The sequence below is a fragment of the Lontra canadensis genome, unplaced genomic scaffold (assembly GCF_010015895.1).
Source record: "Lontra canadensis isolate GAN:19392208 unplaced genomic scaffold, GSC_riverotter_1.0 scaffold85, whole genome shotgun sequence".
In the NCBI taxonomy this organism is placed as follows: domain Eukaryota; kingdom Metazoa; phylum Chordata; class Mammalia; order Carnivora; family Mustelidae; genus Lontra; species Lontra canadensis.
In genome coordinates, this window is record NW_022631079.1 from 7588835 (window position 1) to 7602431 (window position 13597).

At 43.0% G+C, this 13597-nt stretch overlaps 1 protein-coding gene across 5 annotated transcripts in view; it reads right to left on the bottom strand.

Moving 5' to 3' along the window:
- The window catches only part of MTR (5-methyltetrahydrofolate-homocysteine methyltransferase), a 105230-nt gene that overhangs the window by 60941 nt on the left and 30692 nt on the right, over positions 1 to 13597 (bottom strand). For all 5 annotated transcript variants that reach the window (XM_032883100.1, XM_032883101.1, XM_032883098.1 and 2 more), the window contains 2 exons: positions 11165 to 11277; positions 1731 to 1871 (listed from right to left, as the gene is read on the bottom strand). In XM_032883100.1, coding sequence (XP_032738991.1) covers positions 1731 to 1871; positions 11165 to 11277 — 254 coding nt within the window. The remainder of the gene's footprint in view (positions 1 to 1730; positions 1872 to 11164; positions 11278 to 13597) is intronic.

The window sequence follows — 13597 nt, forward strand, 5'->3', positions numbered from 1 at the left end:
TCAGGCCCCAGCTAGACTTGGGGGCAATGACAGAGCAGGGGGCTCCCTAGCTTTCCCGAGCTTTATGAAGATAAACAATTGAATAAATAATGACCTAAAGTGTGGGAGACGGGAGGGCAGGAGAGGAACACAGGTGCCATGAAAGCCTGCTTCAGGGGCACCAGACCCCACCTGTGGCACAGGGAGGGCGGGCCAGGAGAATTCTCAGAAAGGCTCAGCTCTTCCTCAGGCCACATCTCCAAAGGTGAGAGCACAACGGGACCAGGGGTCCATCAATTCTACCCTTTCCTACTGCACTGGTCATGACAGGTTTGCAAGGAAAGGAGTCAAGTACCAGTGCCAATCCCAGGCTAATGTTTTAAAGCTCTGGGTGAGTCTGGTGTCCTAGCTCTGCTGGTGAAAAGGTGCTAGTCACACCTTTTTATGCTCGACTCCAGCTCTTCATAATTTGGTCTCTAAGAAATTTTGGTAGGAGGTCCAATCCAGGAAAGAGAAGGAAAAAAAAATTACTGGCGCAATCAGAAGAGTAATTAATAATGTCTTAAGTTAAACACAGTTGTTCATAGTGGAGGCACTCTCATCTGCAGGGTTCCGGAGTCAGACAGAGCAAGAATGACTGCTCCCACTTCGGGCCGGAGAAAGGAAACTCGGGTCAACAGTCAGTTGACCATAGGATACGTCCGACTTCAGGCAGAGCCCCTTTCCCACCACTCGGCTGATGAACAGCTTCTCCCCCTCTGATTCTGACAAACTTGGAACAAGTCATTTGGCTTCTCTGCATCTTAAATTCTCAAAGTATTTACTCCCAGAGGAGTGACGAGGCTTTTACTGAGGAGTTTTCAAGACACAAATGAAAGACGGGTTAATGCACTGCTTATCACGGAACATCTAACTTAAGCATTTGCTGAAGGCCTAATGAAACACTGACAGCCCCATCTCTCAAAGCACTAGGAAGTTTCTTTAAAAAAGAACTTCACAGGGGTGCTTGGGTGGCTCAGTGGGTTAAGCCTCTGCCTTGTGCTCAGGTCATGATCCTGGGGTCCTGGGATTGAGCCCTGCATCAGGCTCTCTGCCCAGCAAAGAGCCTGCTTCCCCCCTCTCTGCCTCCCTCTCTGCCTACTTGTGATCTCTCTCTGTGTCAAATAAATAAATAAAATCTTAAAAAAAAAAAAAAAGAACTTCACAAATCACTTCTCATCACAAATTCAATAGTAAAGAAATGAAGTAAAAATTTTAAGGATTTTAGAATGCACCCAAAAATTTTTTTTAAAAATTGGACACACTAATTAACTTTCATCTTTTAAAGAACAAATGTAAAAGCTGACACTATTTACATTTAATCTTATTTTATAGTTCTGTTAACTCTGATAAACCCCAGAAGGTCTCTTCCTCCCACGATAAAGAAGAACTGCCTGAGGGTCCCTGTGCCTGGAATGGAGCTAACATCTTGGTAGCAATGGGCAAGTGTATCCTTCGGACGTGGGAAGCAGGTTCTTAGTCCATCCAGACATCAGAGGAAACTCAATCCAGAAACCTTGGAAACAGCTGAGCTTAAGTCACAGCTCTGGTTTACAGTGAAAGGCTGCCATCAGGGGACAAAGTGACAAACAGAAACCACTGGGCTTTCACTGTGGGAAAACAGAACACCAGGGCATGAGATGACAGATCCCTGGGGCAAGTGACAAAGTTAGAGTGACAGACGAGGGCACATAAATCTCATTTTGTACAACCTTGGCGATGTCGGGCTCGGAAGCAATGAAGTTGCAAAATCTGGTCATGGCACTCGAACCATCCAGCATGCCATCATCCATGTTGATATCCAACACCTGCGCTCCCATTTCCACCTGCACTTTGGCAATGGTCAGTGCTTCCTGAGGGAAGAACGCCAGAGGAGGCACCATTAGGAGAAGGTGACTCAAGAGAAAGCTACCCAATTTATTCCCACCCACCCCCCTCCAGCAGTCCTTTCAAATCAGACTGGGCGAACCAGCCTCCTCAAGTCTGCGCCGACTCTCCTCCCATCCATCATCATAGTCTGACGACTGGCCTTCCTTGCACATCTCCTCCCTCATGTCAGTCATGACTCAGAATCCACCAAGGCTCTGTCTTCCTGCCATAAATAAAGAAGTTCAATTCCCCAGCCTGGCATTCAAGGCCTTCTGTGACCGGACCCTGTTGCCTCACCTAACTGAATGCCCCACTCCTCCCCTCCCAGTTCCCTTCACCAAGCCATGTGTGTTTCCACTTCAGGGCCACAGATCACGTCGTCCCCTCTGCTTGGGATACAACCCCCTTCCCTTTTATACTGTTCAGGACCCAGCTCAAGCCCTAGCTCTTCCCAAAAAAGCCCTCAGAGAAACTATCAAAAATTTCTGTGACTCTTGTGTTTGCCAAGACATGCAAAGTGTATTGTAGGCCATTGGTAAGAGTTATATGAACTAGGAGGTAAATAAAATCCAGCAGGTTTTTATACTGGAAGGCTTTTCAAATCCATTAATACACTGTTTCACACTGTAAATATCCAAGAAGAGAATATGTGCCATTTCCCACTGGTGACCACTGAAGGAATAATCTTGCTGGCTCAGGGTTCCAGAGAACATACTTTGGGAGGGAAACACTGTTTATTCCATAACGGCCTGCTGCTTCTGTAACTTCTGTAACAACTGTGATCATTACATCATCGTGGTTTATGAGATCATCATTTCCTCAGGATTTCATATTAGCTAATTCCTCAAAATAGAGTATAAGTGTTTGGAACTCTGGAAAGATCTTAGGTTTCTCCTGCTCTCCTCTGAACAAGACTGGGCAAAATATACATGTTCCATAATGCTTTCTAACTGATAAAACAGGGTTCATTTTAGGTCTGCACTGTATGTTTTGTCATGTAATAAAATAAATAGGGAGGGAGGAGTCAAGATGGCGGAGAAGTAGCAGGCTGAGACCACATCAGGTAGCAGGAGATCAGCTAGATAGCTTATCTAACCATTGCGAACACCTACAAATCCAACGGGAAATTGAAGAGAAGAAGAGCAACAATTCTAGAAACAGAAAATCGACCACTTTCTGAAAGGTAGGACCTATGGATAAGTGAATCCAAAGCGAGAGGAAGATAAACCGCGGGGGGAGGGGCCGGCTCCCGGAAAGCGGCAGAGAAACAGCACAAAAATCAGGACTTTTAAAAGTCTGCTCCACGGAGGGACATCGCTCCAGAGGCTAAACTGGGGGAAAGCCCACACGGGGTCAGTGTAACCCCAGGTCCTGCGGGGGTGTCTGAGTGTCGCAGAGCTCACAGGTATTAGAGCGGGGAAGACGGCTACAGCGACAAAGCCAAGGAGTGAGCTCTCAGCTCGGGGTTACCTTGAACCGGGCACAGGCTGGGTGAGCTTGGAGCGCGGCCAGAGGCCAGGGAGACTGAGTGACTGAGCACTTTTCTCCAAGCGCACGGCTGGAGGCCAGGGAGACGGAAGCAACCAAGCGCTTTTCTCCAAGCGCAATGGATTGAGCACTTTTCTCCAAGCGCGACCGGAGGCCAGGGAGACAGGAGCGATTGGGCGATTTTCTGTGAGGGCGAACTGAGGCGCGGGGCCCCGAGCTCTCGGCTCCTCCAGGCCGAAGATTGGGAGGCCACCATTATCATTCCCGTCCTCCGGAACTCTACGGAAAGCGCCCAGGGAACAAAAGCTCCTGAAAGCGAAACCGAGCGGGTTACTTAGCCTGGTCCCTGATAAGGGTGGGGCAATTCCGCCTCCAGCAAGACACTTGAGAATCACTACAACAGGCCCCTCCCCCACAAGATCAACAAGAAACCCAGCCAAGACCAACTTCACTTACCAAGGAGAACAGCGGAATTCCAGAGGAGGAGAAAGCATATCTTATCTGGACAAAATGACAAGGCGGAAAAACTCACCACAAAAAAAAGAACAAGAGGCAGTACCGAAGGCTGTGGACCTAATCAATACAGACATTGGTAATATGACAGATCTAGAGTTCAGAATGACGATTCTCAAGCTTCTAGCCGGGCTCGAAAAAGGCATAGAAGATATTAGAGAAACCCTTTCCGGAGAGATAAAAGCCCTTTCTGGAGAAATAAAAGAACTAAAATCTAAACAAGTTGAAATCAAAAAAGCTATTAATGAGGTGCAATCAAAAATGGAAGCTCTTACTGCTCGGATAAATGAGGCAGAAGAAAGAATTAGTGACATAGAAGACCAAATGACAGAGAATAAAGAAGCTGAGCAAAAAAGAGGCAAACAAATACTGGACCACAAGGAGAGAATTCGAGAGATAAGTGACACCATAAGACGACACAACATTAGAATAATTGGGATTCCAGAAAAAGAAGAAAGAGAGAGGGCAGCAGAAGGTACATTGGAGAGAATTATTGTAGAGAATTTCCCTAATATGGCAAAGGAAACAAACATCAAAATCCAGGAGATGCAAAGAACGCCCCTCAAAATCAATAAAAATAGGTCCACACCCCGTCATCTGATAGTAAAATTTACAAGTCTTAGCGACAAAGAGAAAATCCTGAAAGCAGCCCGGGAAAAGAAGTCTGTAACATACAAGGGTAAAGACATTAGATTGGCAACAGACTTATCCACAGAGACCTGGCAAGCCAGAAAGAACTGGCATGATATATTCATGATATATTCAAAAATGATAAAAACATGCATCCAAGAATACTATATCCAGCTAGGCTATCATTGAAAATAGAAGGAGAGATAAAAAGCTTCCAGGGCAAACAAAAACTGAAAGAATTTCCAAACACCAAACCAGCTTTACAGGAAATATTGAAAGGAGTCCTCTAAGCAAAGAGAGACCCTAAAAGTAGTAGATCAGAAAGAAACAGAGATAATATACAGTAACAGTCACCTTATAGGCAATACAATGGCACTAAATTCATACCTCTCAATAGTTACCATGAATGTAAATGGGCTAAATGCCCCAATTAAAAGACACAGGGTATCAGAATGGATAAAAAAACAAAACCCATCAATATGCTGCCTACAAGAAACTCATTTTAGACCTGAAGACACCTCCAGATTTAAAGTGAGGGGGTAGAAAACAATGTACCATGCTAATGGACATCACAGGAAAGCTGGGGTGGCAATCCTTATATCAGATCAATTAGATTTTAAGCCAAAGACTATAATAAGAGATGAGGAAGGACACTATATCATACTCAAAGGGTCTGTCCAACAAGAAGACCTAACAATAATACAATAATAGTAGGGGACTTTAACACTCCCCTCACTGAAATGGACAGATCATCCAAGCAAAAGATCAACAAGGAAATAAAGGCCTTAAATGACACACTGGACGAGATGGACATCACAGACATATTCAGAACATTCCATCCCAAAATAACAGAACACACATTCTTCTCTAGTGCACATGGAACATTCTCCAGTATAGACCACATCCTGGGTCATAAATCAGGCCTCAACCGGTATCAAAAGATTGGGATCATTCCCTGCATATTTTCAGACCACAATGCTCTGAAGCTAGAACTCAATCACAAGAGGAAATTTGGAAAGAACCCAAATACATGGAGACTAAACAGCATCCTTCTAAAAATGAATGGGTCAACCAGGAAATTAAAGAAGAATTGAAAAAATTCATGGAAACAAATGATAAAGAAAACACAATGGTTCAAAACCTGTGGGACACAACAAAGGCAGTCCTGAGAGGAAAATATATAGTGGGACAAGCCTTTCTCAAGAAACAAGAAAGGGCTCAAGTACACAACCTAACCCTACACCTAAAGGAGCTGGAGAAAGAACAAAAAAGAAAGAATAAACCCAGCAGGAGAAGAGAAATCATAAAGATCAGAGCAGAAATCAATGAAATAGAAACTAAAAAAACAATAGAACAAATCAACGAAACTAGGAGCTGGTTCTTTGAATGAATTAATAAGACTGACAAACCCCTGGCCAGACTTATCAAAAAGAAAAAAGAAAGAACCCAAATAAATAAAATAATGAATGAAAGAAGAGAGATCACAACCAATACCAAAGAAATATGAACAATTATAAGAACATACTATGAGCAACTCTACGCCAACAAATTCGACAATCTGGAAGAAATGGATACATTTCTAGAGACATATAAACTACCACAACTAAACCAGGAAGAAATAGAAAACCTGAACAGACCCATAACCATTAAGGAGATTGAAACAGTCATCAAAAATCTCCAAACAAACAAAAGTCCAGGACTAGACGGCTTCCCAGGGGAATTCTACCAAACATTTAAAGAAGAATTGTTTCCTATTCTCCTGAAACTGTTCCAAAAAATAGAAATGGAAGGAAAACTTCCAAACTCATTTTATGAGGCTAGCATCACCTTGATCCCAAAACCAGACAAGGACCCCATCAAAAAAGAGAATTACAGACCAATATCCTTGATGAACACAGATGCGAAAATTCTCACCAAAATACTAGCCAATAGGATTCAACAGTACATTAAAAGGATTATTCGCCACGACCAAGTGGGATTTATTCCAGGGCTGCAAGGTTGGTTCAACATCCGCAAATCAATCAATGTGATACAATACATTAATAAAAGAAAGAACAAGAACCATATGATACTCTCAATAGATGCTGAAAAAGCATTTGACAAAGTGCAGCATCCCTTCCTAATTAAAACTCTTCAAAGTGTAGGGATAGAGGGCACATCCCTCAATATCATCAAAGCCATCTATGAAAAACCCACCGCAAATATCATTCTCAATGGAGAAAAACTGAAAGCTTTTCCGCTAAGGTCAAGAACACGGCAGGGGTGTCCGTTATCACCATTGCTATTCAACATAGTACAAGAAGTACTAGAAGTCCTAGCCTCAGCAATCAGACCACAAAAAGAAATTAAAGGCATTCACATTGACAAAGAAGAAATCAAACTATCACTCTTTGCAGATGATATGATACTATATGTGGAAAACCCAAAAGGCTCCACTCTAAAACTGCTAGAACTTATACAGGAATTCAGTGAAGTGTCAGGATATAAAGTCAATGCACAGAAATCAGTTGCATTTCTTTACACTAACAACAAGACAGAAGAAAGAGAAATTAAGGAGTCAGTCCCATTTACAATTGCACCCAAAACCATAAGATACCTAGGAATAAACCTAACCAAGAGGCAAAGAATCTATACTCAGAAAACTATAAAGTACTCATGAAAGAAATCGAGGAAGACACAAAGAAATGGAAAAATGTTCCATGCTCATGGATTGGAAGAACAAATATTGTGAAAATGTCTTTTCTACCTAAAGCAATCTACGCATTTAATGCAATCCCTATCAAAATCCCATCATTTTTTTCAAAGAAATAGAACAAATAATCCTAAAATTTATTGGGAACCAGAAAAGACCTCGAATAGCCAAAGGAATATTGAAAAAGAAAACCAAAGTTGGTGGCATCACAATTCCAGACTTCAAGCTCTAATACAAAGCTGTCATCTTCAAGACAGTATGGTACTGGCACAAAAATAGACACATAGAACAATGGAACAGAATAGAGAGCCCAGAAATAGACCCTCAACTCTATGGTCAACTAATCTTTGACAAAGCAGGAAGGAATGTGCAATGGAAAAAAGACAGCCTCTTCAACAAATGGTGCTGGGAAAACTGGACAGCCACATGCAGAAAAATGAAATTGGACTATTTCCTTACACCACACACGAAAATAGACTCAAAATGGATGAAGGACCTCAATGTGAGAAAGGAATCCATCAAAATCCTTGAGGAGAACACAGGCAGCAACCTCTTCGACCTCAACCACAGCAACTTCTTCCTAGGAACATCACCAAAGGCAACAGAAGCAAAGGCAAAAATGAACTATTGGGACTTCATCAAGATCAAAAGCTTTTGCACAGCAAAGGAAACAGTTAACAAAACCAAAAGACAACTGACAGAATGGGAGAAGATATTTGCAAACGACATATCAGATAAAGGGCTAGTATCCAAAATCTATAAGGAGCTTAGCAAACTCAACACCCAAAGAACACATAATCCAATCAAAAAATGGGCAGAGGACATGAACAGACATTTCTGCAAAGAAGACATCCAGATGGCCAACAGACACATGAAAAAATGCTCCACATCACTCAGCATCAGGGAAATACAAATCAAAACCACAATGAGATACCACCTCACACCAGTCAGAATGGCTAAAATTAACAAGTCAAGAAATGACAGATGCTGCCAAGGATGCGGAGAGAGGGGAACCCTCCTACACTGTTGGTGGGAATGCAAGCTGGTGCAACCACTCTGGAAAACAGTGTGGAGGTTCCTCAAAAAACTGAAAATAGAGCTACCCTATGACTCAGCGATTGCACTACTGGGTATATATCCTAAAGATACAAACGTGGTGCTCCAAAGGGGCACATGCACCCAAATGTTTATAGCAGCAATGTCCACAATAGCCAAACTATGGAAAGAACCTAGATGTCCATCAACAGATGAATGGATAAAGAAGATGTGGTGTATATATACGATGGAATACTATGCAGCCATCAAAAGAAATGAAATCTTGCCATTTGCGTCAACGTGGATGGAACGTGGATAGAACTATGTCTCTGATTGACTTATTTCGCTTAGCGAAATAAGTCAATCAGAGAAAGACAGCTATCATATGATCTCCCTGATATGAGGAAGTGGAGATGCAATGTGGGGGGCTTGGAGGGTAGGAAAAGAAAAAAATGAAAGAAGATGGGATCCGGAGGGAGACAAACCATAAAAGACTCAATCTCAAAAAACAGACTGAGGGCTGCTGGGGGGACAGGGAACAGGAGAGGGTGGTGGGGATATGGACATTGGGGAGGGTATGTGCTATGGTGAGTGCTGTGAAATGTGTAAACCTGGTGATTCACAGACCTGTACTCCTGGGGATAAAAATACATTATATGTGTATTAAAAAATAAATAAATAAATAAATAAATAAATAAGGATAAAAATAGCTTCTAAGGTTGTCTTATTTTTTCTTTAGCTTAAGAAGACCAAATCAAAATTTTAAGCAACTGTCATGACAAAGCAGGCCTATCCCTTTGGCATATGCCATAAGGAAGACCATCTGTAATGACCAAAGGTTACACGAGAAAAGGGAGCACAATAAAATTTAGCACATCAAAAAATGTTTTTTCAGTAGCAGCAATGTGTTAAGTACTCTAAAGAATTGAGAGCATGCGGCCCAGTCCCTGTTCCTGGAGGGCTTGCGTCTGGCTGGGAGCCTATGACATAGTCACAAACAGCCCACAGCATTGTGGTGGGAGTCAAGTGCGAGATGGCCTACACAGCAGTGGAGGGTCGGTATCTGTGGCCTGAGATGGAGGAAGCCACCCCCTGGAGGACAGACTGGAGGAAGCAGAGCAGAGACAGCAAACAACCTGGTGAGACCAGAGACAGAAAAAGCTGAAAAAGCTGGAAAGCAGAGATGCCAATACCTGACCTTTCTGTTCCAGAAAAGTCACCAAGTAAAAGCTTGAAGGTCCAACCTTCCCAAACAGGCAGGCTAAAATGACGTCATTTGTACAAGATGAGCAAAAATCAGCCCTGGAGCTTCTTTCAAGGCCAGTGTTCCTTGGTTAAACCACAAAGCCCTGAGGGATCGATATCTCAAGGAAAACTACAATCCAGTGAGTTGCACCTAGCAATCCCCTGCCAGATCCCACTGCCTCCTCCTCCTGTGTCTTCTAGGCAGAGACAGTGTAGATGCCGGGTCTATCATTCACTTGCTGTGAAACAACAGGCGAGTAGTTAACCTTCCCCCAGAGGCACATGGGTAAAACAGGGTAGGAAAAGGTCTGTGAGGATTCAGTGAGTAATGACATGAAGTGCCTCGCACCATGACTGGCACATAGTAAGACCTTATTAAAGGCTACATATTATTACTCCCATCTGTGCTCATCTTCCTAAAATGCCCTCTGTCCTTAGTATCAAATCTATCAAATCTGACAGACCAAAAGGACACCACAGAATGATCATAAGAAATCACAAATAGAAACATGGCCAACTGAAGAATGTTACAGAACTACAAAGGGTAATGGGGATTTCGGAGGAGAGCAAATATGAAGAAAAAAGAAGGCATGGCTGCAGAAGCAAGCCTTCTGGAATGTTCGGTGACAGATCAGCATGGGAGGACAGTCTGGTGTCTAAGTGGAGTGAAATGAATGGTGGTCTGAAGAGCTTGGATTTTCTCCAATCTGCACAAAATGTGACCCTGGGGAAGCTTCTCATCTGGGGGAAGGCTGCGACAGGAGCACGTGGGGGCAGCAAGCAGCAGCAACAATGCAGAGCAGAGGACGGGCGGGACCCGTCAGGAACCAGCAAAGCAGCTAAGCAGGCCTTGCCAGTGCCACAGAGGGACGCCACCAAGGGCTACCGTGAAGGGGTAACTAATAAGCCCATGAAGGATGATAAATGGGTCCTTTCTTTGTGATTAAAATTCAGTCTGCTTTGATACTGGTTTCTGGAAAATCTATTTCCTAAAGCTTGCGAAAACTCCAAGTGACAGTTGATGAGAAAATAAATCATCACGAAAGCCCAGACTAAATCCCTCCAATGTTTAACATCCTATTTTAATAAGGGAAAAAGAAAATCTACCCGGCTGTATAGAGTGGGCTCTTTGGGGATCAGAGCTTGCTGACCCACAGAGTGACCAAGCTGAGAAATAACTAACCCATCCTGTAGACTCTGCAAGGCGGGAGCCTATTCGTTCTTTTCCGTGCGCTTGTTTACTTTAGTCTAGGGCTAGGACCATCAAGACCACCACCCTAGTCAGCTGTTGGATATGGTCATGAGGAAGTGACCAGGAATGCTCTTGGCTTCCTCTTTCCCTGAAAGGATTTGTGAGAAGCCAACATGAAGAGTATTCTCAAATTCTTAACCTTATTTCACAATTAGTAGAAATAGCCAGAACCTGGATCCCTCCCACCTCACCCCACTTCAGATCCCAGAGGCAGTTCTTTTTGATAAATATTAATAACAGTAGCTTCGGTCTTCCTTAGCCGCAGCCTCCCACCCACCCAGCCTGCTGCAAACACACATGACCATTCTCCTCACGGTCCGCAGAAGCTCTGCTAATAAAACTCAAAGGCAGAGCTGTCTCATTTACACGCTGTCTAGCCAAAAGCATGGCAGATGCCTCAAGGGTCTTAATGAGATGCTCACTTCATAGTTTCCTGCCATGATGAGTTTAGCAAACTTCCTGGATCCTGCCACGTTACAGCGCTCTCCAATGTTAACAAAGTTGGTGTACGGTCCGATCCTGAAGGGTTCTAGACCTTAAAAGGAGAAGCATTTTGAAAATTTTCTGAAAATTCATATGATGACATGAGACAGACAGAAAACAAATGTTTTCATTGAGAAAGAAGTTTCCGCGGCACAGCCCACAGGGCTAGACAGGATCCCTGATGTGCGATTAGGTCTGTGGCCTTCTCCCCCAGGAATATTTAAACACAACAAAGGCTACATGGACAGCCAGAACTCCCAAAAGAAGTATTTTAGAAGTTCAGATGTAAAATTTTTCTGAAGAACTGCTTCATACCAGCTCTGAGAAACAAGGAAACATTATCGTCATATCGCTATTTCACCAAGAGTGGGGGGCCGAAGCCATGAAGTTAGAATCAGCAGGATCGCTCCACAGCTGTCCACTCTGACATCAGTCTGAAGCCGGATGAAGCAAGCTTTCCTAATCCCCACAGCAGTGAGTGGAGGGCTTTACCTTATGTCTTTGATCCAGAGGCCAAGAACCGACAACCAGCAAGGATGAATGGGATCACAAGGAAAGACCCAGGCTGGACCAGGGAGAGTTGCCGCGCTCACCCCCCATTCATGAGCTGACGCTGGGAAAAGCGGGGCTCTCTGTACCTCTCTCCCGTTACAGGCCAACAGAGGGACAAATACCAACTTTATAATTATGAACACATGTGGGGACGTAAAAAGCAAGATGCAGCATCAAGCATCACTACAGCCCTTAACTGTTTTTGTCTACTCGCTCTATATAAACAGTGGGGCAAGGGGTCTTCCAGGGTGGTTACAGGTCGGGTAGAGGGACAGCCAGCCGCAGGTTCAAAGCCCTGTCCAGCTGTCTCAGTTCCCAGTTCCCAGCCCAGGGACACTTCTTTCATAGCCTCTGCTCATAAAAAAAGAGACTTAAAAAGGATGGTTTTTCGTACTTGTTTCATACATTTCATAGCACTATTATAAAAAGGAGACTAGAGATCGCTGGATAAGCATAAAATTAGCACCAGCAATCATAGCCGTTGTTGTCAATAAAAGAAAATGGCTTTTGTGTCCTTTGTCAAAGCACTGGTTGAGAAAGAACAAAGTATCAGGGAGAGGAAAATAACGAATATGAGGTAAGTAATCACAGAAGTATTCCAGACTGTTTGAGGGATGGGGGCAGCTATGCTGTCCCAGTTTTGTCCTGTGGTTTCTTCCCACTGGTAGTGACCCTCCACATGAGCCTCAGGATGTCTCCCAGTCCTTAGTCAGATCCAGGGCTCGCAGGGCAGGCAAACAGCGGTGCTGACGCCCAAATGCTGCTGTGGTTCTGCGTCACCGCCTTATAAGCCCCACACACAGTTATGCATGTGAAGTATCTGACATACAAAATACCTTTTTCTTAAGTTTGCAATCCATGAAAGACTATGTTTAATGTCATTCTTTTAAAATCTGAATGAATGTGATTTTTTTTTTTAAAGAATTTTATTTATTTGACAGAGAGAGAGATTACAAGTAGACAGAGAGGCAGGCAGAGAGAAAAGGGGAAGCAGACTCCCCGTTGAGCAGAGAGCCCGATGTGGGGCTCGATCCCAGAACCCTGGGATCAGGACCTGAGCCAAAAGCAGACACTTAACTGACTGAACCACCCAGGTACCCCGTGAAGGTGATTTTTAAACAATTTAGAAATAGCACATGAAATTCAAATCAGAAGAAGAGGATTCTTTCACTCTTACATCTAAATTTGTTTAAAAAATCATATCTAGGGGCACCTGGGATCAGTGGAGAGCCTGCTTCTCCCTCTGCCCCTCCCCCTGCTTGTGCTCTCTCAAATAAATAAAATCTTAATAAAAAAATAAATAATAATCTCATCTAAGTGGTTCTCTTCTTGTTTCAACTGTGGCAAAGGCTTACTATTTAAATGGCTAGCGCTTGGCTGAAGCAAACAATAATTTTAAGATCTAAGGATATAGTAAACTATCGTAACATACCTCTCTCTGTTTTCTGGAGAATAAAAAGAAAACATGGAAGACTGAAGAGGGTTTTTAACCCAACTTCACACTCACTGGGATGAATTCAATGAAGTTATGGTCTGAGAAAAGTAGGTGTGTTCCTTTTGCTGTCCCTTGTATTTTATTTTAATTTTCTTCAAGGAACGTTAAGGAACAAAAATATTTCAATTCAGAGAGATGCTAAATTTGAAATTATTAGGGTGCATAATTTCCCATGAACAGTTAAGAATCTGTTTATATACAAACATATATTTTACTGTTTTCCTTAGAGATACTACCTAAGAATATACCATTGAAGTATTATGGTGAAAACATAACATTTAAAGTTAATCTTATTGTATTTGTTTGTACTTGGTAAGACCTGAAT